The 26,043-nt window shown below is 53.3% G+C and overlaps 1 protein-coding gene across 6 annotated transcripts; it reads right to left on the bottom strand.

Annotated features, from left to right (window-relative positions):
• MPP3 (MAGUK p55 scaffold protein 3) lies at positions 1 to 26,043 on the bottom strand. Of its 6 annotated transcripts, none has more exons than XM_058705998.1 (19): positions 25,922 to 26,043; positions 24,621 to 24,683; positions 24,255 to 24,373; positions 23,912 to 23,989; positions 22,224 to 22,304; positions 21,815 to 21,952; positions 17,437 to 17,518; positions 16,210 to 16,295; positions 14,785 to 14,859; positions 12,102 to 12,298; positions 10,016 to 10,080; positions 8,681 to 8,701; positions 8,139 to 8,180; positions 7,654 to 7,818; positions 7,457 to 7,537; positions 5,223 to 5,316; positions 4,909 to 5,017; positions 3,328 to 3,450; positions 1 to 308 (listed from the first exon to the last, which is right to left on the bottom strand). In XM_058705998.1, the coding sequence occupies exons 2-19, from the start codon at positions 24,643 to 24,645 to the stop codon at positions 132 to 134; spliced, it is 1,758 nt and encodes a 585-aa protein (XP_058561981.1). In that variant the 5' UTR covers positions 24,646 to 24,683; positions 25,922 to 26,043; the 3' UTR covers positions 1 to 131. The 6 variants fall into 6 exon arrangements, with proteins under 6 accessions (XP_058561981.1, XP_058561980.1, XP_058561983.1 ...); XM_058705997.1 differs by having other exon boundaries at positions 24,621 to 24,775; positions 25,922 to 26,013; XM_058706000.1 differs by lacking the exon at positions 25,922 to 26,043 and adding an exon at positions 25,580 to 25,900.

The raw sequence follows: 26,043 nt of genomic DNA, 5'->3' as shown, positions 1-26,043 counted from the left end.
TCTTCTCGACAATGGAGTTTATGGAAAATTCTGCTCCTCTCCACACTTGAGGTTGCTTGATGGTTGGCCCGGGGGAGGCCGGACTAGGTGGTGTTCCAGGTCCCCTCCGACCCGGCCGTTCTAGGATACAGTTACCTGACCCAACTAACAGGTACCCAGTGAGTGTCCTTGGTCAGCTTCTCTAGGAGCGCTCTGAGCTGGCTGTGTGCGCTCTGGAGGTCCTCCTTCACCAACACAGAGTCCACCAGGTGCCCGTAGTGCTGGTCTATGAAGGCGGCGGAAGCGGCCATCTCCCGCTGCTGTTCATCCTGCAAGGAAAAGAGGCGGTTACGGAACAACTGGGTGGTTCTCCCTCAAAATAAGACACCTCCAGTCTTCTTCTCGGGCAGTGTTCCAGCCTCTCATTTTCCAGCGATGAGCGGGCGACTGTGGCCCGTGAGTAACCAATGGCGCGCACAAGAACAGGGTGTAGGGGTGACAACCCATCACGGCCCCAGAAATGTCGCCAGGCGGTAGACCTCATCATCGTTCGTTCTCTCGAAATACCTACTACGCATCTGTTCACCTCCAGCCATGGCATGTGCTCTGGGGGGGAGGCCGATTCTCTACCCGTGTGTACATCTATGTCAGTATCACACTTCCTGTTGGAAGAGATTTCCAAAGAAGCGGTACTGCTGTGCTGCACGTCACCTTGGTTGCATAGTTACAGCAAAGCACTACAAACACTACTAACTACAAGCAAAGCAAGCATTTCTGGAATCGACGAAGGGGAGAAAGGAGAATGAGTAACTCTAATGCCTTCTGAAAACTCCTAACTTCAGCACCTAGAACTGAATTCTTCTGGTCATTTCCTCAGACGCAGAGCCAAACACTAGCACAGCAGCTAGAGTTTTTTACACAAGGGCTGGGATAATCCCGACCAAATGCCCCATTTCCTTTCATCAGACTGCTTTCCTGACACGTAACGGTAAGGGACAGGTAGCCAGTGACCCCTCCTTTGCTCAGCCTGCTCAGGGTTTGCTTCTTCATTCAAAAACACTTGGAATAAGCAGAAGCTCAAGCGGGTAGCTGACTGACAATGAGCTTGATTTGGGCGGGGAAAGGCCAGCGGCAGATCCTACTTTAAGTAACACTGCAAAATGAAAACGGGCCTCTGGCACTCACCCACCTCCCTTTCTATCTCTTTCCAGTCTTTTTTTTTTTTTTTTTTGAGTTTTATTTATTTTGAGAGAGAGAGAGAGAGAGAGAGAGCATGAGCAGGGGAGGAGCAGAGAGAAGGGAAGACAGAATCCCAAGCCTGACGCGGGGCTCAAACTCACGACCTGTGAGATCATGACCTGAGCCTAAATCAGGAGTCAGACACTTAAACCTGACCGAGCCCCCCAGGCGCCCCCACCGCTCTCCAGCCTTGGGCTTACAGAGACTCCGTGCTTTTACAGAGCAGGGCGAGCTGTCCTCCTCCAAAGAGACCCACATTCCAAAATTCTCTCTCCTCCTCTTCCCTCTGTTGCCAATCAGCCCCAGACTCCTATTTTGGTTTAGAAGATATGTTCCAAAGGTCTAGGAAACAGGTTGGCATGCTACCACAAAAACGATAGAGACACGAGAAGGCTGAGGCTCCTTCTTCTCCTTACTTCTTTCTTCCAAGAGGGGAAAAAGTAGATGACACTGGGAGAATCTTTCCTTTTTTTTTTTAATTAAAAAAAATTTTTGGGGCGCCTGGGTGGCGCAGTCGGTTAAGCGTCCGACTTCAGCCAGGTCACGATCTCGCGGTCCGTGAGTTCGAGCCCCGCGTCAGGCTCTGGGCTGATGGCTCGGAGCCTGGAGCCTGTTTCCGATTCTGTGTCTCCCTCTCTCTCTGCCCCTCCCCCGTTCATGCTCTGTCTCTCTCTGTCCCCAAAATAAATAAAAAACGTTGAAAAAAAAATTTTTAAAAAAAAAAAAAATTTTTTAAGTTTGTTTATTTTTGAGAGAGAGACAGAGCACGAGCAGGGGAGGGGCAGAGAGAGGGGGAGACACAGAATCCAAACGGGCTCCAGGCTCTGAGCTGTCAGCACAGAGCCTGATGCGGAGCCTGAACTCACGAACTGCAAGATCATGAACTGAGCCAAAGTTGGACGCTTAACTGAGTCACCCAGGCACCCTCTTTTTTAAAAAATTTTTTAAAGTTTATTTATTTATTTTGAGAGAAAGAGTGAGCAGGGGAGGGGCAGAGAGAATTCCAAGCAGGCTCCACACAGTTAGTACCTAAATCAGGAGTTGGACGCTTAACCGACTGAGCCACCCAGGCGTCCCCAGGAAAAGCTTTCTAAATCAGTACTCTCTCCCACAGGGCTCCTCCCCTACTCAAAAGCACTCTTCAGTAAGCCAGCGCTGTCCCTGGATCTTCAACCCCACCTCCCCATCCACCCCACAGACACACCTCCTGTGCACCTGTCCCCCGCTTCTGGAGTTTCCCCACCCTCCAGGCACCCTCGTTGTTCATCTTGGAAGCATTTAGCTCTTTAAGAAATCATAGAAGGAACATTTTTGCCACTAAGTACCTCAATCCTCCTAATATTTGCATCTTGAAGGAACTCAAGTAAATCTCTCATGGAGTAAAACGGATGGCATTTGTTTTACAGCCATAAATCCCCTGAACCCTTTTCCTGGCCTGTAAAGGTGGAACTCAACCACCTGTGGCTTTAGCAAGAAAGTCACAGGGCACCTGGTGACTCAGTTGGTGAAGCGTTTGACTTCATCTCAGGTCATGATCTCAGAGTTTGTAGGTTTGAGCCCTGTGTCGGGCTCTGTGCTGACAGCTCAGAGCCTGGAGCCTGCTTCAGATTCTGTGTCTCCCTCTCTCTCTGTCCCTTCCCCACTCACACTCTGTCTCTGTTTCTCAAAAATGAATAAACATGAAAAAAAAATTTTTTTTTAAAGACCGTCACAGTCCTGAACAGCAGCCAGGACGGATTCCTGCCGTGCTGTCGTTTGCCCCATGTTGGATCCACTTGCTGGATCCAAGTTGGTATTTTAATTAAAAACTACTTGGGTTTGGCTTGGGAATTGAACAGATTCGTGTGATCAAGTTCTTGACAGATGTCCTTGATTTTCTGGGAGGGTGCTTATGTGAAAGAGTGAAGCGTGGGGAGCCCAGGCAAAGTCATTGCTGTCTGAACTGGGAGGAACTTTCAGATGCCCCGTTTTGTGCCTTCTGGTGACGTGACCATCTAAGTCTGGCCAACAGGCAAATGGAAAGACGGTCCTGTCCAGAAGGTACAAGCACCCTTATGCAGCTGGAACAGGCCTTTTTAGGCCTTCAGAAATGATCAACTTTAAACTTACAAGTGGGGCTGCTGTGTCCTCACAAGCTGGGGATGTAGGTGGCGTCTTCCTTTTTTCCTGTATTGCAGGCTTTACAAATATAACATAGGGCTTGAACTCCGAGGTCCTCAGTTGTTGCAGTGCCTGTGAAAGAAAGTTCAAGAATAGTATGCGTTTCGGAAATATGTTATTGTGAAAACGCTTTTCGAATGCTCAGGAATGGTGTGCTTCATCACATAACCTCGGTGGCAAGCGTCCTGAGCACACGGTCCTATGACACTGGACTTCAGCCGAGCAGACCAGCTGCTCCTTTTCCCGTCCTCCACTTTGACACTGGACTTGGCTGGGCCCCAAAGGCCCACTTGCTGAGAACGAACGTTCCAAAGCTCCAAGAGTTGCCATTTCTTTAAGCCATGACCCCACAAGCTCTGATTAACCTTCTTATGCTCTTCTCCACCTGCCCAGTCCTGACAGAAGAGGCAGCAAGATTCAACTTGCTTCTATTTAGTCAACTGTTGTCAATCTGGACTAATCCAAAATATGTGTTATCACACAGGCCTCCTTATGATATTCAAAGAAAAAAAGGTTTGCTAAGCAAATGAGGAGACGAAGAAATCATTTGAAACAAACCCTAAAGACTTTAGAAGATGTTCAATATGCAAATCATCCTGTTCATTAGCACATATGACCTCCAACATTAGGGCATCAATTTGGAAATACTGTTAAATGTACAATCTGTACCCCGGCCCCCAAAATCAAATAAATCACTTTTCAAAGAAAATGCTGAAATCTAGACTTTTAATTTCGATTACCAACCCCCAGTAAGTCCAAATGAGAGAGGGTTTTCCTCCCTAGACATAATGTGCTTTCTGGAATCTGTTTCAAGCCAACTTCTGTAAAATAAAGCCTTACAGCTTATAGCGTAAGCTGTGTCTATAGAGGAAGAAAAATCCCCAGATTGGGTTCATAGCTTAGAAGTTTTTCTCAAAGACAAGGTTAAAAAAGATGGTTAGGTCCCGGTCAAACACACAGCATGCAGCGTGTGCAGAACTGGAAATGTTTTTGAAGCGCTTCACGGGGTCAGGTCTCCCTCTCTTTTCCCTTTCAAACTGCTCTCCTGGTCGCCTCCTTCGGTGATTCCCTAAGTCACTGTTTCACTTGTCTGGGGAGGCGGCGGTGGGGTGGGGGGGGAGGGGGGGGAAGGAGGCACTAGGGATGCGGGAGGGGGGCGGTGTCCTGACACCGAGAGCTGAGCCCCAGCCTCCACCTGCGCATGGACATCTAATTCCCGGTCACGTCACGGGTGACCACTCGGTGCCACCATCTACTCCGTGATTTACTCCATGCAGAGGCTACTGTCCGAAGTCTGCAGGCCCGCAGAGGGTCCACGAGTGCCCTGCAATTAATGCGGCTTCGTGTATAGATGGGCACAGTCGGGGGTACAACAAGGCTTCCGTTAGATTCTCAAAGGGAGACTGAAGGACATGCAGTACTCTGGACTAGAAAACCCTAAAACTGAGGTTCAAATGTTCTGTAAAACACACAGTCCTCTCGTTTACGTATTCCGTCAACAGAAAATGCCCAGCTGGCCCAGAAACTCACGTCCGGCTCCACGTCCACCAAACACACTTTGTTTCTGGCCATCACGGCCTGAATGGCGTCCAGGCTGGTTCCATAGAGATTTTCCTTATATTCACCATGCTCCAGGAACCTAAAACACCACCAACGGGGATCAGGCCTTTAGTTCCCAAGCTTGTCGGAGTGAGTGTGGAAAGACGGGCGGACTTTGCACCGCAAATTCTCTCCCGCTTCCCCCGTCTCTTCCGAGAGCCCTCCCACGAGGTCAAGTGGACCACTGGACACGCGCAAAGAGCCCCAGCCGCGCCGAGGCCAGCCGGGCCGGCAAGTCCACGTACTTGTTATGATGTAAGTCGGCCTCGAATGCTTGCTTAGAGACGAAGTGATATTCCACGCCCTCCTTCTCGTGGCTCTTTCGGGGCCTGGTGGTATCTTTTAAAGAAAGGAAAAGGGAAACTGGGCAAAGAAATGTCACCTCACAGTGAGAACAGCAGCAAGCCCGTGGCCGCTTTCCTCTCCGGAACCCATTGCTGCTTTGCGGATAAACCATTTGTCTGTGTCCCTGTGGGGCAGGCACAACCTGTGATGTAGGAAAAGGAGGCCTCCCACTTTGCAGGTGAGGACACTGAGGTGCAGGCTGTGGCTTTTATTTATTTATTTATTTATTTATTTAATGTTTATTGATTTTTGAAAGAGAGAGAGAGAGAGAGAGAGAGCGCATAAGCGGGGGAGAGGCAAAGAGAGAAGGAGACACAGAATCCAAAGCAGGCTCCAGGCTCTGAGCTGTCAGCCCAGAGCCCGACGCGGGGCTCGAACCCACGAACCGCGAGATCATGACCTGAACTGAAGTCTGACACTCAACCAACTCAGCCACCCAGGCGCCCCAAGGCTGTGGCTTTTAATGAATCACAGAAGGGATCCCTTATCCTAACCTTTGATGTCCAAATTGTTTTTCTTTTTGAGAGCAATGGGGCCCCAAATAGAGATGACGCTGCTGTATGCTTTTAATTCCTTATTCGGCTAGTTCTCATTTTGCAAGAAAAGGCATGAAGACAGTCCCGCCATGGACTAGATGTGTCTCAGCAAAGCTGGCTCTCACGCTAATAATTTAAAAACACACAGCGTTTCCCCACTGATTTCTCTAGCAGACTTGAGATGCACACTCTGGGGAAAATCCAGTCCTTCACAGAACAAGAGCACACATGAAGTAACACACCGTTTTCCGGAGCATTCCAAAAGAAAAGATGGGATCTTGAGGGACATTTTCATGCCCTTGAGAACTACCCGGGGATGCTCTGTGCTCCATATGTGGCATCTCTGTCCAACCTCTGGCAGAGCTGCGGGGTCACTTTTCTGACCATGCCATTCACTTGCTTAAAACGCTTTTTATTCACCGCCGATTACACTCTAAAGACCTTAGATGAGCCTCTCCTCCCACATCACCCACACTAACTTCCCCAGTCCCTAACGCTGCTACCCTGGGTCACACCTCCATCCCTGTGGATGCACAAAGGGAACTATTCCTTTCTTCTCTGCCTGGAAAACTCCTATTTATGCTTCAAAACCCAGGCTAAGAGTCACTGCCTCTCTAAAGTGGGAAGAATTGGGAAGCCCTCCCCGACTCTCCTAGTTCTTAAAAGCACGGGGGAAAGTCACCTACCTGTGGTGTGCCTGGAAGCAGGTAGGCCAGACCATCCATATACCCCTGCCCCGGGGGCTGGATCTGGGGGTCTCCAAAGGACCAGAAGCAGTAGGCCGCAGGTGAGAGGCCTTTTGTGTGGCTTCATTAAGGACACGACTGGGCAGGCTGCCTGGTTTGAAACTTGGCTCCACTACTCACCAACTGTGTGACGCTGGGCAAGTTACTTAACCTTTCTGAGCCCCATGTCTTCCTCTGCAGGACAGGGTGGTGGTAATCCTTCTCCTCAAGGGTACTGGGAGGGCTGTCCAAGCTACCACACATAAAAGCTCTTGCTACAGGTCCTAGACTCTTCATTCTCCTCTTCCTTATCACATCCGGAACCAGGACCTCCTGCCTACTGGCTCTCAGCATCCACAGCTGCTTCTAGACTCAGGAACTGGCAGGGGCGTTAGCACCTAGGAGGATGCCCAGCCCCTCCGAGGGGCTGGAATCCAGCTACAAGGGCTCTCTGGCTTCTCTGAACTGCTCTCTTACCCAAGCAGAGGGCAGCGGCCATCGGGGTCGGAGTCATTGTGAAGAGGAAGCTGGAATGCCCCCTGAGGTTTCCACTTTGCCTGCAGTGTGCTCTAGACTCACCTCCCACCCCAGGAAGGAACTGGGCAAGTGGACTGGACTGAGAGTGGGCAGAAGTGGCCTTCTGCCTCAAAGGGTCCTAGTGGACCACTGAGAGTGGCTTTCTTATCATGCCTAGGTCTCATGAGCTGCATACAGCAGGCAGTGTGTCCATCGGTCCCTCAGACCCAAAGTAAGGATTAGGATGGATATGGGGAGTCAAGCCCCCATGAAATACCCATGCACGTGCGTGTGCGCACACACACGCACCGCCCCCCGCCCCCCCCCCCCCCCGCCACGTGGGCCCTCTTCTCTTACGTGGAACAGCAACAGCAAAGTGCTGTGGGTTCTCTGCCACCACCTTCCGCTTCAGCTCGTGCAGTCGGGCTCCCAGAGATCCTGGGAAACAAAGGGAAGGTGACCAGGGTCCCTGCTGGGCAACCTCCCCACCCTTCCAGGAGGAAACCAGGGAGGAAATCCTGCATTTGTCCCCGGAAATGCAGGACATCACCTACCAATCAGAACCACCAGGCGGGGCCGCTCACCAGGCTGGTGCTGGTACCTGGTTACCTCCTCATAGGTCAGCAGCTCTGGAGACTCGGCTACTGCGGACACCTTTCCCTCCTGGGGGCTTCCCAGTCTCTCCCTTCGGCCCAGCCGGAAGCTTCTCCGAAGACCAGCTTTGGGGGAAGGGCAAGGGGAACCGCGGCATTAGTCCCAGGATCTCCCGGTAAAGACTTTCTCCCCCTGGCCGGACATTGGAAGGGGGGCTGAGCCCCACCGGCCTGCATCCCTTCCCTCCCAGGGCTCTGCTCCCAGTGCCTGCACCCCAAAGCCCGGGCAGGTCAGCGCCTCTTCTGGCTGACAAGAAACTGAAGGGGAATGTGAGCCCCCCCAGGCTCAGCTGTTCCTCAAGGATTCCTGGGGATGAGATCACCCTGCCTGGTTTGGGAGCCCACGGCCGGCTGTGCACGGGCAGGGCAGCGCCCCCACTACTTACCCACATAGTGCCCTTTGAGGTACCCCTCACAGTCAGACGTCTCTGGGAACCAAACAGAAAAAGGGCGGCCAGTGAGCCATGCTGGACACATACTCTGACCCAAAGGTTCCCGGCCCCCTGGGGGGCCAGGCGGAACCCACTGGGATGGTGTCTCAGGGGGGGTCAGGAAGAGACGCCATATCCTGGCCCCCCAGGAAAACAAGTTCTTCTGTTTCACTCAATGCTCCATGCTGAGGCCCCAAACAGCCTTTCCAGGCCCTGGCAGGGGTTTCTGGGCCAGCAAGCCCCTCTGGGCTAGGATCAGTATGCATCAGGAGGGGACATTCACTCGCCCTGTCCACCCCCTGCAGTCTCCTGCCTCCCACCAGCACCGGCAGCCCAGCCCAGCCGGCGGGGGGCCCGTGTGCTAGGCGGGCAGGGAGGAGCTCTGTCCCCAGCAGCTCTTCACACCTCAGGGCACAGGGAGAAGGCAACAAGCCCTTCCAGACATTCTACAAAAAAGGAGTCTCATCCGGGTGCACAGGGGATAGATACCAGCCTACCTTTGTCACAAGGCTGATCATCTGCGGTTGGCACAAAAGACAGATGGAAGAGCGTTAGCGGAGGGGAACCAGGAGGCCCTGAGGCTGACAGGCAGCCGTGGCCTCGTGTGCGGAAGGAGCCCTCCATCTGTCCCCTCTTTCTTTCCTCCGACAAACCTGTGATCCGAGCTGCGGTGCACTATTAAACTGAGACTAGCTCTAATTAGTCTTCCTGTGTGTGTCTCATTAGCGGCCCCAAGCAAGCCAGCTCATCACCGGCGTTAGCAGCCTCAAGGCCAATTTACTCAGCAGTCCTTCTGACTTGAGAGCAAGTCTGGACGAGTGGCCGTGGGCGGTGGCCCGGAGCCAGCAGAGCGGCTCACTCCAGGATGCCTGCCGGCAGCCGGCTGGAACCTGCTCTCTCTTTTCCGGGGCTTGAGACCTGCCTGGGCAAAGGCAGGTGCCAGAGGAGGGAGTGGCACCGAGCAGGGCTGCGGGCCAGCTGTCCCCTGGTCACCTGACACCCGTTTGGCCCCCTTGCTTGGTTCCGAGCCCCCCTGAATCCGAAAGGCCATACCACGGGGAAGCTTCCTCTCTATACACGGCTCTAACCTGGACACTCTGGCCACGGGCCCTCTGAAAACCTGACACCAGCCCCCACTCCATTCTCCCATGTTGGAAAAGAGGATGTCCTGACTCCCCTACCTCACACTGTGATGATTAAAAGGCAAGGTGAGTGTGTTTTCGAGAAGGTAGGTGCTACACAGAGTAAGCTGCCAGATAAAAATACAGGACACTCAGTTAAACCTGAACTTCAGATAAACAACAATTTCTTAGCATAAGTATATCCCAAATATCGCATGGGTTACACTTATATTAAAAACTCATTTATTGTTTATCTGAAATTCAAATTTAGTCATCCTTTATTTTTACTTGCCAAATTTGGGTCACTCACAGCCTTCTCCACTCCTCCACCATCAGTGGCTCTTGAATTGTCAGGGTCAGAGAGCCCTTTGGGAATCTAATGAAGGCTGTGGACACTCTCCCAGACAACACAAACACACAAACACAGACACACACAATTTGCACACAATTTTGGGAGAGATGTTTAACATGTCCCCCAGTATCATCTATGGGCCCCAAATATAGTAGCTTCTCTCCAGGGACTAGCCCCCCTGACCTACCCCATTGCCCCTCTGCATCCTTCTCCCCATCCCCTCCTTCCTCTGGAGGCCTGTGAGCTCAGACAAGACCCATCGTGCCCTCTCCAGTCCAGTGCTTGCTTCTTCGGGGCACAAACCCCCTGAGTCCCAACCCCGGCCCCTCCCTGAAGTGCTTCCCTGCCCATCTACTCACAGGGGGGCTTCCTGAGGCTCTGTGGGCTCGGCAGGGTGCCTGTGGCTCTCCAGTAGCTTAGTCGCCTATGAGAACACAAGGAGATGGGCAGGCCCATGAGCTGGGCCACAAAACCAGTCAGAGGGACTGTAAAACTTCTGTACAACTCAGGGAAACTAAGGCCTGGATTGCACAGGTAGGAACAGCCTGGCACTCCAAGGGCCTCCCAGCTTCACAGTCAGTTTCCATAAAGAGAGACACTTTCACGGGAGCTCAGTGGTTCACGAGGAGGAAGAAACCAAGTCTTTTGCTCTGGGAGAAACAAGACAGTCCGGCCCAGGACGGTCAAGCGATCAGTCGGTACTTTCCTATGACTGATTCTCAAGGAAAGGAGGTCTTTTCCTCACTCTCCCCTGGCTTCCCCATCTCCAAGAAAGCTAGAAAGCAGCAGAACAACTCCCAGGAGAGGTCAAGGGCAAAAGTGACTCTAATTTAACAGCCTTTTCCCCCCAAATCAGAGAGCTCAGCCAGGCACGTTGCCCAGTTTGGCCATCAGTGGAGAGACTGTCACCAAGGCCTCATCTCTGATCTGAGAAAACACTCAGGGCTCTTAGAGGTGTCTAGAGTTCCATATTTAAATGCAGCTGAAGACCTCTCCCCCAAAACCTGTGAAACCAAAGACGCATATGGGTCTGAGGTTCCCCTGAGGGAATAGGGCAAAGGTTCGCAAACTTCGCCACCTCAGAATCACCTGGAATTGAGAATTGGGACACAGAGCTCAAGTCTGCCCCTAGAGCTCCTGATGCAGCAGGTCTGGCGCAGGGCCCAGGGGTCTGCATTTCTAACACGCTCCCAGGGGATGGTTCCCAGGGGATGCTGATGCGCCTGGCCGGAGACCACACACAGGGGCACTGAAACAGCTGAAGCCTGAAGTCGGTCCCTAGAGCATTCCACACCCCAAAAGATGGAGGAGGGGTACAGGCCTCAGAAGAGGTGACGTGCTCATTACTGCCACACCCTCTGAGGCACGATTTACACTTTTGGAAATCTATCCTAAGGAAATAATTTGAAGCATGAGGAAGAGTCTAACGTGCAGGGTGATTCCTGCAGTCTCGTAGCACTGAAACAGTGCAGACACCTGAAAAGTACAGCCCCAGGGAAGCAGTGAAGTCACCCAGCATGATCCTTCCCCAGAGACACCTCCCTGCACGCCCCGATGAGGGGCGACCCTCCTACGATGTGACCTTGCAGAGCACGGGTCCTCCTCCCCAGCACCCGCCACATTTATATAAAGTGTTCGTCTGAACCCTGCGTGACTTTCCTGCTAAACTGTCAGCTCCTCGGGGGCAGAAACCATACTTGCTGCCCATGAGTGAACGGTCTATTTTCTGATGCGATATTATACAGCCATTAAAATCACACAGTAAAGAAGAGGCAATAATGTGGGGAATGCTGACGTCAAAATATTGAGTTATATACACACAAAAAGCAGGACTTTTGGGGCGCCTGGGTGGATCAGTCTGTTAAGCGTCCGACTCTTTGATTTCGGCTCAGATCATCATCTCCAGGTTCATGAGATCGAGCCCCGTGTCGGACTCTGCACTGGCAGTGTGGAGCCTGCCTAGGATTCTCTTTCTCTCCCTCTCTCTCTGCCCCTCTCCCACACACTCTCTCGTTCTCTCTCAAAATAAATAAACATTAAAAGAAAAGTAAGACTTCCAATGCTACGTGCATCACTTACATAAAAAGCACAGGAAGGAAATAAACGATGCTGTCTCAATAGGGGCAAGACTTTGGGCGATTTTCTTTTCCTCGCCCTTCCCTTCTGTATTTTTATGTCTTATTTTTCAACTTTCTTTAGGTGTGTGTTATAAAATACACGTTAATTTAGGAACATAGATTTCCATATGTTTGTTTAAATCTCCAACAGCCATCACCACTGGTTAGGGCACAGAAGACAAAACACACAAACAACCGGCACTTACCTCAGGAGCAACACCCAGTGTGCCCCTCCGGCCATGGTGGCAGAGATTCGGGTCTCTGCCAGCTACCTGTGCCTCTAGCCACTCCAGAGTGCCCCCCCCCTTACAACATACCCCAGACCCACCTTTCCTGGAACTGCTTGGAGGGGATGAGACCGGCCCGGAGGTTGGTGTCCCCTACTCGCTTGGCCTGCCACCACGTGGGATCATCCTGGCTCACCACCTCCAGGACCTGCCTGCGCTGGAAAGGCAGGCCTGCCTCCTGGCAGGGAATGGCCCGGTCCTCCCGAGGGTTGTAGTGGAAAAGAGCCCGCATGAACACCTGAAGAGGGCGTGATCACAGACAGGTCTAGGCTGCATCGAAGGCCAAACGACAACTATCGCCCACTGTCAGGACAAGCAAGGAGCCTTGAGAGCTGAAAGCTACTCAGAAACACGCTGCACGTATTTTCCTATCGTTCTTCAGCCATTTTGAATCTTATAGTCAGGAAACCCATCAAGGTTCAGAAAATTAATAGATGGGCTCTATATCTGAATTTCTCGTTCCAAAACTAAGTATTTCATTATTTACCGGATCTGCTGTCCTTATAACAACCTCTTAGCATAGACAAAGCGGCGATTAGTCCTGGGAACAGAAACTAAAGGCAAGCACGATTTTAACTAAAATGTTATTTTTGATATGCTAACTGCTCCTGATGAAGTCAGCAGCCATCTGCTAAATAAGTAATCTAGATGTTTTGGTAAGAACCCAAATACTAACAAAACTACTGTTACTGACTCCTCACCATCCCCTTTCAGTGGGTAATTGACATCCACATTTTTTACAGCTCAGTCCTGCCTCCTCTGTCACATACTGGGCCAACCCCCAACTCTCCCCTTTACCCTGAAGTCACCCTCTAGAGAAGATGATGGGAAAACAATAGCATTCTGTCACACTTCCCTGTTCTGTAACTTAGTGGATAGATTTATTTTATTTCTATTTCCAGACCATTAAGGCCCAATTACATTAACAGCAAACAGGAAAAAAAAAAAAAAAAAAAAAAAAAAAAAAGCCAGGGGGCTTCCAAGTCATATTCCTTTATGCACCAGTCAGAAAAGATCTAGTTAGACAACAGTAAGAACTTTCTGGCCAGATATTGCAAGGACAGACACCCTCAACCAGCCACAGATGTCATCAAGGTCCCAGGGACCCGTAAGAGAGTATAATCTTAAATGCCCAGCCCAGATCAAGCTTCTGGATCAAGAATATTTAGGAAGGATGGGCCAAGGCACAGACTACCCATTTTATCCTCCAGGAAAACCAAGTTTTCTCCCTGTATCGAGTTAGAACCTGCAAAAGCTGCTTACGGAGATCACATCAGCATGTCCAAGAAAGAACCACCTTCCATCAGATAAGAGTCTACATTAGGTAAGCCCTGGGATTTAATCAGTGTGCAAATAAGAAACAGTCGCGGAAAGACTATGTGTTCATTTGCTGTGAAACACGGACATCAAAGACGTTGTCCATTACTGATCCCCATTCACCAAAATGTTTATTGACAGCTACTCTGTGCCAAGTGTTGTAATGTCCCTTCTTTCATGCACTTAGTGCTGGGAGGCAGGAGCTGGGAATCACCTTTCTTGAAAAACTGGCATGCTTCCTTCCACCTACTAATGAAAAGTATGTTGTGTATTTCATCTCCTTTCTGCCTTGGCTGCCAGGAAGACCAGATCCAAATTTATTTGAAATCAGAGCAACGCCCTCTTTTCCGCTCTACCCACCACCTCAGCTCAGGTCATAATAATCTCTCACCGAGGCTTTTACAACAGCCTCCCCACCAGGTCTCCTTGCCCCCAGTCTCTACCCACTCTAGCCTCCCCCACGGAGCTGCCTGGGAGCTCCCGCATCCCCCAGGGCCTTACCATTCCAGTGCGCGCCAGGCAGACTTCCAGCAGCCAGCCCCGGCATCTCTTTGTCCAAGGGCTTTATCTGGCCACTGCGCTACTCTAATCCAGCCAGCAGGGATTGCTGGGAATTAATTCCCGGGTGCAGCCTGGTGCGAGTTGGTGCCCTGATCTCCCAGCTGCCCTGGTGCCCTGGTGCCCAGATCTCCCAGCTGCCCTGGCTCTTGGGTGGGAAGACGGAGGGCGTGTGTCTATAGGGCAGCCCTGAGTTTGTCCCAGCAGGATTACACCCACAGTGGGAACTTCCTCCTCTCCACACCCTTGAGTCTCCGTATAACGCAGACCCCTCTGCCTGAACCTCCCTCCTCCTCATCTTCACCGGGGAAGTCCTATCAGTCCTCACCTTCCTCCAGCCCCACTTCTAACACCCTTGCTACATGACACCTTCCAGGGCACCTGTAACTCTGCTTGGGATCCTTCTGAAGCACCAATCGTCTAGCAGTGAAACACTTGGTCCCCTGTCCCCCCCCCCTCCCCCTGCCCCTTCTGAACTAGGAATCCTCAGAGCTACTAACTGTCCCTGTCTCCAGCACCTGGCAGAGAGCCCGGCACAGAGGAGGTGCCCAAAAAAGGGTGCCTCACCGAAGAATTAAACAAATGGCAGTTACTTAATTGGTCCCGAATCCAGCACATTTGGTACCTTCTCCTCTTCGTGTCCCTGATTTTCTATTTCAATTAAAATAACCTTGTCTTTTATTAGTAAGCTACGTCAAATCCTGTTTAGAAAGAGACAGGTACAAATACATGAATCACACTGGGACTGAATCACAGTTCTCCACTGAGCGTGCGGTCCAAGGACCAGACACGTGATCCCTTCCGGAATGACTGCTTCAGAGCCCTCCCCCACTTCCAACCCCGCCATACCTTGCTGTCCTTTAACCGGCCCTCCTCCTGGGTAGCTGGGATGATTTTCAGGGTAATGGATCCCTGGGACTGCGCCTGAAAGGGGAGAGGGCGAAGCTTACCACCTCCCACGTCCAAACCTCCGTGAGTTCGAGTCTTACTGTCCAGATCTGGAAACTCGCGTTCAGAAGGAAGTCAGACTCGCCACCACCCCTGTGGCCCACTGTCCCGTGGTGGCACCCAGTTGGATTAACTACAGGAAAACTCAAAACCAAGTACCATTTGCATTTTCATGGGACAAAGGGACAAAGGAGCACCAAGGAGGACAGCGCATGCAATGAATTCCACTTTCCCATCTCTCCTGACCTCCCGTGCCCCAAAGGGCTGACCTCTCATGCCTCAAAGGGCCACCCTTCTTTCTATTCTCTCAGGTTATTTTAATAACCAAGTGCAGTTTCCTTTCCCTCCCTTGCTTCCATTTTCCCCACACGGGTTCTCCAATCTCAAGCCACTCCTCCTACCTTTCCAGGGGTTCCCCTTCCCTCTACCCGACACAGACTCTGCACCCCCACGTGGGGGCCCACGAGGCAGAATGCTGGCAGCCCACGAGAGCACGTCTCGCCCAACGGTCTCCCGGGCCCAGCACCACCCTAGAACACAAGGAGGCCGGTGCCCAGAACCAGGGAAAGGGCAGTGGCGGCAGGAACACCAAAGGAGCCTGCCCGCTCCCTACAGCGGGGCCTCCTCTCTTCGGATCTTCCCATTTCTGCCCCTTCCCGAACCATCAGAAGTTAGAAAAGAGGGTCATGTTCGGGGAGAATGCCTTAGGGTAAAGAAACAAAACTGTGATTGGGGCTTTTTACAACTGCAGCTTGACTTGAACTTCCAGTATGGGCTCTGGAGGTGGTTTGCGTCCCAGCACGTAACACCCTCTAGAATCCCCTTACAGATGGGAAGTGCTGTAGCCTTTCCCAGATGTTTGCATCCTAATCATAACCGCACACTGGATGAGAAACCACCCCTGCTCCGACTTTACAGGAAAGTGAAACGCAAAGTGAACTAATGACCTGCCCGAGGCTGCACAGCTAGAAAGTTAGTGCAGGCAGGATTCAAACCCAGGACCGGCTGACCCCAAAGCCCTTGCTCTTGGTCCTCCCTGTGCTGTAGCTTCTTGTTCCATATTCCTCAGCCCTTCGGAAGAGGGGGCCCTTTTGAGGGGATCTCCCAGAATGGTCCTCGGGAAAGGGACAGGGGGAGGGGGAGGGCTGTGCTGGAGAGACGGTCTGAGAGGCAGGAGGCCCAGAAGCGCCATTCTTCCTGTTCCCCCTCCACCCCCGCCCCTGGGCACGCTGCAAGGCCACTTTGCCTGCAGCCTCCAAAGATCCCCCCCCCAACTCCCTGCCCCCCCCCCCCCCCCCCCGCCCCCAGCATGCGTGCAGCACAGACCAGAATCTGGCTGATCTCGTCCGGGCGCTTATGCAGGACTGTGATCCCGTTCACTTCTCGGAGCTCATCTCCAACGTGGACCAGACCTAAGAGACACAGGGGCTGCCCCTCAGCACAGGAAGGGGCCTCAGCCCCAGGGCCCCACTGGCGCCCACCTGAGGAACCCGCCGCACGCACGGCAGACCCAAAAGGTGTAAAGGCAGCGGGTGGGCCCGGGACTGGCTGAGCCCTACTGCGCGCGGGGTCCCTCACTCGGCACCGCGGCCTCAAAACCACCCAGGGAAATCCCCAGTTTACAAGGGCGAAGCTGAGACCCAGAAAAATAACGCAGCTTGCCCAAGGCCGCTCTGCCAAGAAATAAAGGAGCCTGTGTTCGAACACATTTATTTTGACACAGAAGGCCTGTGTTCTCTCACTTATAACCTTTGCTTCTTTAAAAACATTAACTCTTCACCTTCCCGGATTAACAGACACACTCTAAGAATGTCTTTCTCCAGTCTTAACAAGAAAAACCGAAGGGCCCCGGGAAAGATGGCATCAAGGGTGTTACACACACCTGTCCACTGGCCTCTGCTTGAATGACAAGAGTCTCTACACACTGGGCCCTCTTTGCTAATCAAAATGAGACCGGCAGCAATGGCAGCCAGAAGGCAGGCAGGAGTGCGGAATCTTGGGCCCGCCCTCGACCTGCTGAATCAGAATTGCATTTTAACAAGATGCTCGGGAGGGTGGGGGGGGCTTCTGTGCTTGTTAATGTTTGAGAAATCACTGGACTTCACAACAGCGATCCCCAGACTTCTGGGGTAACACCTCTCTACACCAGAAGGTTTGCCTCCCTACGGAGTGATTCTCAACCTGTTTCCCACCCAAACAAATCTGGGGCGTGAACACCCTTCCCTCTGTAATAGTGACAACCAGGGTGGTGGGGAAGGGTGTCCCGGCTCCTCAGTTAGAAATTACCCGTCAAGCCCGTGCTGTGGGCTGAGCTACCATAGCCCTCGGCTAGGCCACGGGGCAAGAGCCCGACGTTCTCCAGGCCCAAGGTATTTTCAGACGATCAAAATTTCTACCAGGCTTGGGAAGAAGAGAAATCCAGCCACACTTCCCGAAAGCAAAGCACATCCCAAACAGGGGCCAGAGAGGAGGAAAGGAGACTTGTGGGCCAAAGGGAGAAGGCTGGGGCACGCTGGCCATCACCTCGGCCAGGCCAGCACTGACGCCACTCACCGCTCCGGTCTGCTGCGCCCCCTCGCATGATCCGGGCCACCACAACAGCCCCTGAGTGCTCATCCCGCCGGATGGTGGCACCCTGCATCAGAGACAGAGCGGGCAGGATCCTAAGAGGCAGCCCCAAACCTCACACCCCAACTCTCTGGACCCAACAGAGTGTCCCCATCTCTCCTTTTGTCACCCCAGAGGGCAGATCAATGGGGCTCTTTCCAGTGCTGAGGACATCATAAAACCGGCATCTCACATCAACACAGCACAGCAATTCACACCTTACAAAGCACAATAACACTGGGGCGCCTGGGTGGCTCAGTCGGTTAAGCGTCGGACTTCGGCTCAGGTCATGATCTCACAGTTCGTGGGTTCGAGCCCCGCCTCGGGCTCTGCGCTGCCAATCACAGGGTACTGGGCCTTCTGTGGTTGCCGAGGGGAACCAGTTATGCACCAGCCAGAGCTTCAGGACCAGGACTTGGCCCGTGGACCACAGCAGAGATGATGTCTAGGGTGAGAGGCGCTAACAAGCCCTCAGTTTCGTGCACCATGCAGGCGGGACTGTGGCAGGCAGGGCAGTGTCAGGTGAAGGGCTGGAGTTGGATGACCCTGGATTTGAATCCTCTCTGCCATTCACTGAAAGCATGCAGCCTTAGCAAGGAAGCTCCTTATCTTCTCTGAGTCGGTTTCCTCTAGGGTGTGGGATAGCACTTAACTCCGGGGGTTAGTACAAGGGTTCCATCAGGTAATGCAGGCAAGCCACGCAGCATACAGTAAGCACTCAATAAACGTTAACCTTTTATTGGCTGTTCCTGCAAACGCATTGGCACACCCATTCACACACTTCATTCACGCCGCCTATTTGAAGTCCATGGGACAGATACTGCCAGAAACCATCACCCAAGAACCCCACGGCTTCTTGCTCCCTAGACCTTCAAACTTTCTAGCATCTCTGTCCATCCTTTCCTTCTTTCCCCCCTCTCAGAGCAGGGGTGCCTTCCATCTGGGCCGGTCCTTCTGTTCCCTCCCTTTCTCTGCCGCAGTCTCAATGCCCCATCTCTGCTGGCTCCTTCTCCTGGCTCCAAAAATATCACATCCCCTTCATCAATAAAAAGCCTGCCCCCATCCCCCCATCCAGCAGCCACCGGTCTCTTCCTTTGGAGCAAATATCTTTTTTTTTTTTAATTTTTAAATGTTTATTTATTTATTGAGAGAGAGAGAGATAGAGAGAGAGAGAGAGAGAGAGAGAGAGAGAGAATCCCAAGCAGGCTCTGTGCTGTAAGTGCAGAGCCCAACACAGGGCTCGAACTCACAAACTGTGAGATCACGATCTAAGCCCAAACCAAGAGTTGGATGCTTCACAGACGGAGCCCCCCAGGCACTCCTGGAGCAAGCTTCTTAAAGAAGCAGTCGCATCTGCTCTCTCCACTTCCTGCCCCCCCCCCAGTCCCACCGGCTGCCAGCTCCCACGTTCCATCTTCTCTCCTCTCTCTCCCATCTGACTTTGATGCCCGCTCTCCCTTCGGGATCTTCTCTTAGCCTGGGCCCTGGTGATACCCCTCTCTCCTGGGTCTTCCCGGTGACAACTTGTCCTCCTCAATCTGTCTTTCAAATGGTGATTAAAAGGCCAGGATCTAGCCCTGGCCCCCTTCTTGCTTCACTGTCTACTCTCTACCCAAGCGGTCTCGACCTCTCAGGTGTGATTTTCACCTGTCCAGGATGCTGGCGGCTGCCCACTCCGTATCTCTGAACAAATAATCCTTCCACTTCCTGGATGCCTCCACTTTTGAATTCAATGGGACCTAAGCTCCCTATTCCTTCCCTTGAATGATGGCCCCAGTGCCCACCCGGCCATCCCAACTGGATACCTGGGCACTATCCCAGGGATCCCCCCCAGACTCCTGCCCAAAGCGGTGCAGCCACAAAGTGACATTAATTTTTTTCTGAAATACTTCTTGGCTTTCTCTTCCCCGTTCCCACAGGCCTAAGTCAAGCCCTCTTTCTGAACCCCCACCTATCTGGTCCCCACCTTCAAATCAGTCCTCTGCTTCTGGCCTCCTCCTCCAGGCCACTTTCTATCTGGCGACCAAGATGATCTTTCTTTTTTTTTTTTAATTTAAAAAAATAATTTTTTTAATGTTTATTTATTTTTGAGAGAGAGACAGAGTGTGAGTGGGGGAGGGGCAGAGAGAGAGGGAGACACAGAATCCGAAGCAGGCTCATGCTCTGAGCTGCCGGCGCAGAGCCCGATGCGAGGCTCGAACTCACAAACCGTGAGATCATGACCTGAGCTGAAGTCAGACGCTCAATCAACTGTGCCACCCAGGCGCCCCTGGGATGATCTTTCTAAACTGCAAATCTGACCATGTTATTTCTTACCTAAAACCTTACAATAGCTCCCCACTGCTTTCAGGATCAAGCTATGACACACTGCAGGGACAAACAGCATCTCCTTCCGATCCGGCCCCACCTCTGTCTCTCTTAACCACAACTTAGCATTCTACATCCACACTGGGAAGCCCAGAGCTCCCTGAATACAACAGAGCAGGCAATTAGCTAGATATAAGCAGGGAACAAGTGCTTTCTGACTGATAAAATAGCGAAGACCAAGTTCCAAACAGCCAGGACAGACCCTAGGGGATATGCCCGAGTTCCTCCCTCTGATCACTTCCCTACAGTAACCGATGGCTTCATTGTAATGCATTTACATTGTGGTTTTTAACCCCTTGCCCCCGCCCTCCCCCATTGTTGCCCTGACAGGTCAGACAAGGACCATATGGGGCTAAAAACTCCCCCTCCCAACAGACAGGAGGAGTCCCTTGGATGCCTGGCTGCAGCCTTGGTCAGGAACCGCCCTATCGCTGACCCATAACCTATCCAAACAGAAAAATGAAAAGACAACCCTGACCCACAGTGCAGCTGTCACTTCTGGGCCTGCCAGCTCTCCAACGGTGGAGAGTGTACTTTCACTTAAACTGCTATGAAACCCTTGCTTGCGGGGCGCGTGGGTGGCTCAGTCAGTTAAGCATCCGACTTCGGTTCAGGTCATGATCTCACGGTTCATGGGTTCGAGCTCCGCGTTGGGCTCGGTGCTGACAGCTCAGAGCCTAGAGCCTGCTTTGGATTCCGTGTGTGTGTCTCTCTCTTTCGGCCCCTCCCCTGCTCTTTCTCCTGCCTCCCCCTCTCTCTCAAAAAAAATATATTAATAAACATTTTAAATAAATAAAAACAGACTAAAATAAACCCTTGCTTGCTTTAGAGTTTGGTTCTAAATTCTTTCTTGGCCAAACTCAGGAACCAAGGCCGGAGAACAGGACTGCCCGTTGACAAATACACCATGCTGTTTCCCTCACCGTGATTTTGCTCAGGTAACTCTAATGTGCAAAGGGCCCTTCCTCTCCCTTTTCCTTCTGGGAAACTTGTTCCCTCTCTTGGAATTCAGCCCCGGCATCACCTCCTCCGGGACCCCCCCCCCACCCCGCCCCGTCACTCTCCTGTGACCTCCCAGAGGGCAAGGACTAAGTCTTAGTCGTCTCTGAACCTCCGGTGCCCAACACAGTGCCTGGCACACGATATGCTCACTGCATCAGTGGATGCCTGCCCCATTTTGCAGGTGGGGAAACAGAGGAGCACTCCTCTTCTGATTGCAGAAGTGGTTTAGCTGGGGGTCCTTGGTGAGAGTGGAATAGGGGTCTCTGGAATGTCAGCTGCAGTAATTATCCGGGGCAAACACCCAATGCTCTGGACTTCCTCCACTTCCCTCCATCTAATAAACACCCTGTCCCTTTGCTCGGTAAATCGGTGCTGAACTAGGACCAGAATGATGACAATGTGTCAGCTGGGGAGAAGAATGGCTGCTGCCCCGTGCTTCCTCAGTATTCAGAGCAGGATTTGGCCAACTTTTTCTGTAAAGGGCCAAATGCAAATATCTTGGGCTTTGCAGGCCACACCATCTCCGTGGTAACCACCCAGCACTGCTGTCACGGGGAGAGGCGGCCACAGACAATGCAGAAGTGAAAGGGCATGGCCGTGTGCCAGTAAAACTTTATTTACAAAAACTGGCAGCGGGCTGGGTGCGGCCTTCGGACTATAGTTTGCCAACCTCTGATTCGGAGCAGGATGATCAGGGTGGCCCTGGACAGCTGCGAAGGTCATTTACTGCACAAAGGAGCTCGGCCACAGTTGATTGAGGCCGTATACACCCACAGAAAGAGGTACCCTGTACACAGTGGTGCCACGGGGACTTGTAGCAGCCGTGATGAAGCTGCCGTCACTCACTCCAAAGACTTCGGGGCTGGGGGGGGGGGATGTCTCTTCCCAGTTTTCCGGGTGGGTGAGGGACGGGTACAGTGACAGGGTGGGGGGGGGAGAGGTGAGTGTCACATACCAGGGGCTCCCTGTTCTTCACCAGGCGGACAATCTTCACTGATTCTTCATCAAAATCCTCGTCAATATTCTCGGGCAGAGGGGGAAGAACAGGGTCGAAGTTCTTTTGGGCAACCGTATCATGCACCATGAGCATGGCCTGTCAGGAAAGCGAGAGAAATGAAGGGCTCCAGCCCCGAAGCTCACAGGGGCCCGGGGGCGGGGGGGGGGGGGGGGGGCCCTGACTGGGCAATGATTTGGAGGTCCCCGATCTCAGGCCAGAGAGACCACCGCCCCCCAGACACCAGCACTGAGGACCCCTCCGCTCAGAATTCTCCTTCCTTCCTCAGCCTCCTGGCCGAGCGCTCCCTCCTGCCCCCATCCCAGGAGATGCACGCTGCGGGGGCAGGCAGGGACTGTGGCGCGACTACCTTGAGGTGGGGGGTGGACAGCAGCTGGAGCAGCTCCCTCTCGTCGCTGTGCACGGAGGCGGCCTGCAACTCTTCTATTACCTGTAGAGAAGGACCAACACAGAACGCGCCTGCCGGAAGTCTCCCAGGGAAAGACGCCGCTCCCTGAGCTTCAGACCCAAGGGCCCTCGCGGGAACCGTGACAGCACCCAGGAGTTCACTGGCCCCTCAGCCATCCCAGGACGGTCGCTCCCAGGGAAATCACAGCAGGGATCAGAAGCGTCTCGGTAGCTCCGTAAGGTATTCCTAACGGGAGCTAACTTCTTAAGCCCTTCCTACGAGCTCTTCTGCTTTATGTGGAGCTCCTCGCCCAACTGGCACAGTGAACTGAACACAGAAGGTGCTGTTGTTTCGCCGTTTGACAGGCGAGAATTAAATAAGAGAGATGAAATATCTTGCACGAGGTCAAAAAGCCAGGATTTGAACCTGGGCTTAGCTGGCCCTATTATCTGTGTCCTCACCACTATGCTATTTTATAGATGAAGCAGCTGGGGCTCCGAGAGGTTGACTGACTTGTTGAAGGCCACAGAGCTAGTAGGAGAGGCAGTGCTGACAACCTAACGTGCTCTCAGTCACATCACAGGAGCGAGGGAAGGTCCGCACCCACAGGCTGCAGCCGGGCCTCGCCAGGCCGTCTCCTGAGGTTAGGTGAGTTTATTCAGGAGCTGGTCTTGGCAACCAACTGGGACGGCTTTTCCCAAGCCACGCAACACAGAGGACAGGTCTAGAAGAAATTAGGAAGCATTCCTTTTTTTTTTTTTTTTTTTTTAATTTTTGTTAATGTTTATTTATTCTTAAGAGAGCGACAGAGCGTGAGCTGGGGAAGGGCAGAGAGAGACAGAGGGCAACAGAGAATCTGGAGCAGGCTCCAGGCTCTGAGCTGTCAGCACAGAGCCTGACGTGGGGCTCGAACTCATGAACCGAGAGATCATGACCTGAGCCGAAGTCAGATGCTTAACTGACTGAGCCACCTAGGCACCCCTAGAAGCATTCCTGTAAAAAACAAGAACGCTGGGGAGCCTGGAGGGCTCAGTCGGCTAAGTGTCTGGCTCTTGGTTTTGGCTCAGGTCATGATCTCGCAGTTTGTGGGTTTGAGCCCCGCTGGTAACACAGAAACTGCTTGGGACCCTCTTGTCTCCCTCCCTCTCTCCCCCACCCCTGCTTGCCTTCTCTCTCTCTGCCTCTCTAAACAAACAAACAAACAAATAAATAAATAACAAGAACCCCGAACCAGTAAGCAGGGACGCACTGCAAGTCTTTGGACCCTAGGGCTTTACATGGGGCCTCCCGAAAGCACAGAACAAGGTGATTGTTTGACCTTCATATCGCCAGTCCTCAACAATGTGAGAACTGCTGATCTGATCCCAATGCTCTCATTTCACAGCTGGGGGAAGAGACTTTCTCGGGAACACACGGTAAGTGGGCGTCATCGTGTCCCCGTGTCCCCTGGCCTTGTGCAAGGCTCACAGGTTCTTTCCTGCCTGTTAGGAGGCCCAAGGAGGAGCAAGAAGAGAAGGGAAGGAGATGCCTCTTCACCTCTGGGCTCCGAGCCCCTCGGTCCCCTAGACTACGCGATGGTGACAGGTAACGTGAAAGAGCCCTATGGGGTAGGGAGCAGGGCTAACACCGTAAGGAAAAACCTGGCTTACATCCTCAGCAAGGGCCACAGCGCTGTGCAGAACTGGGGTTGGACTTTGCCTCTCGTAATAGCGCAGCTTCTCGTGAATCTGCAAAGACAGCCGATTTCAGGCTGGGGCCTCCCCAAGTCAGCTGCCCCGGTGTGCCCCGGATACCACACAGCCTGCCCATGACTGTGGGGCTGCACGGGGCTGCACCCGTGGGGTCACCGGTGGGGCAGCAGGAGAGAAAGCCATTCACAGTGGGCTAATGAAGACCTTCCTGGGGGAGGGAAAAGGTTGAGATGAAGTGCATGGGCCCCGGCTAGGAAAACCTCTAGAAACCCTCACGAAATGGGATGAAATGAGGCTTTACCTTCATTAAGTAACTGAGGCTTTTTTCACTGAACACATCCCTCAAGAAGCCCATCTCTTCCTTGTGGTTGGAGTCAGGTCTGAGCTGAGAAGTCAACAGTGCCAGGGTTTCGTGCAAACCTGAGGAGAGTGGAAGAAACACAAAGTAAAGCCAATGCAATGGGTACTTCCTGGGGACCCCAGGGGACCCGAAGCGGACCCTGCCATATGGACATGTTCTCTCCCCAGGCTCTGGTTCCCAGGGTTCGCAGGTAAAGCCGTTCCCGTGAGCCAGGGCTGGGTCCACCTGCTTTCTGTCCAGCCTCGGGCTGCTGAGCAGGCTCTTGTCCTTCAGGGCTATGGCAGCCCAGCCAGGGGTCACACTCACCGGAATCCTCAGACAACACTGGCATGTCTGTGCTGGTCAGCTCCTGAGCTCCGCCTGGGGATCCTGGGAGAAGGAAGGTAAGCGCTGTAGCTCCGTCAAGCATGTTCATTCAACAAACAGTGATTACACGTCTGCTGTGTCTGTCCGTGATCAATCTGGGGACAGAGGGGTTGGGAACAAGTAACTGCTCCCTTTTGTCAGAGAGCAAAGGAAGACTAAGATTTGTTAGTACCCCCTATGTGCCAAGCATTATGCTGGGTGGTTTCACATGACATTTTTCTTAATCTGCACAAAGCTCTGAGAAATGGATACTAATATCCCCGTTTTAAGCTGATGAAGCCTGATCAAGAAACAGGCTTGGAGGAGTTCAGCAGCTTGCGGGTCAGAATCCATGCTCTGGTGGCCCTTCCAGGCTGCTCTCAAAGGTACAAAGTGGTCTCTGCCCGACAGTGGGTGCTCTCCTCTGCAGCATCCCCTGTGCCCTGTTACCTTCTAAGAGGTCGTGGTCCGGTCCCTTGGCCTTCACAAGTCCCTCGTTCACCTCCAAGTCCCTTGTCACACCTTCAACAAGTACCTGGCTGGGCCTACGAGCTCCCTCCTTCCCCACCACCCCCAAGTCCCAAACTGAAGGGAGCCTCCCCCAGAATGGAGTGTTAGAGAGGAGCTGGAGAAACAGGAGTCGGGTTTCTACTCCGCAGGACTGGGGAGCCCTAGTTCAGGAGCCACCCCCCCCCCAACGTGCTCTGCAGCACGTGGACCTCAAAAAGTCCTCCTTCAGAAGGGGACAAGGAGAGTAATGATTCATTCATTCCGCAAACATGGAGCACCGGTGACACCAAGATGCCAAAGAATGATCCTGGGCTCTCCAGCCACCGCGCCCCCCCACCTCCATCCACACTCACCCTCCGGTTCCTTCTAACCGTGCCCCCCCCCCCTCCCCGAGGTGGCCAGCCACGCACTCCAGCTCGCTTTCGGAAGGAACCTGTGGGACGAACAAGGAGCGCGGCTGGCCGAAGGGGAGGCGAGCCCCAGGGGCCGCTCGAGGGCGGTCGGGAGAATGCCGAGCGGCGGGAAAGGAGCGCGGCGCACCGCCGGGGGGGGGGGGGGGGGGGCGAGCGCGGGGAGTGGGCCGGGGGCCGAGGGGCGGGGACGCGGCGCCCCCTCCCCCAGGCGGGGAGCTCGGGGGGCCGCGAGGCAGCCGCGCGCACGAGGGGCGGGGCTCGGCCCAGCCTCCCCGCCCCCGGCCGCGCCCCTCCCGCCGCCGCCCCGCTCCCGGGTCCGTTCCCCGCGGGGGTTCCTACCTGGGCGCGCCGGGATCTCCGCTCCACCGCCGGGAGCCGCGCGGGTGCCCGGAGCCTCGGCCGCGGCTGGCTCCGCCTCCCCGGCCCCTCCCTGCCGCGGCCGCGCGGGGCGGGGGTGGCGG

Source organism: Neofelis nebulosa, chromosome 16 (assembly GCF_028018385.1).
Source record: "Neofelis nebulosa isolate mNeoNeb1 chromosome 16, mNeoNeb1.pri, whole genome shotgun sequence".
NCBI classification, from domain to species: Eukaryota; Metazoa; Chordata; class Mammalia; order Carnivora; family Felidae; genus Neofelis; species Neofelis nebulosa.
Note: the sequence above shows the minus strand (reverse complement) of the source record. Positions and strands in the feature narration are given on the sequence as shown.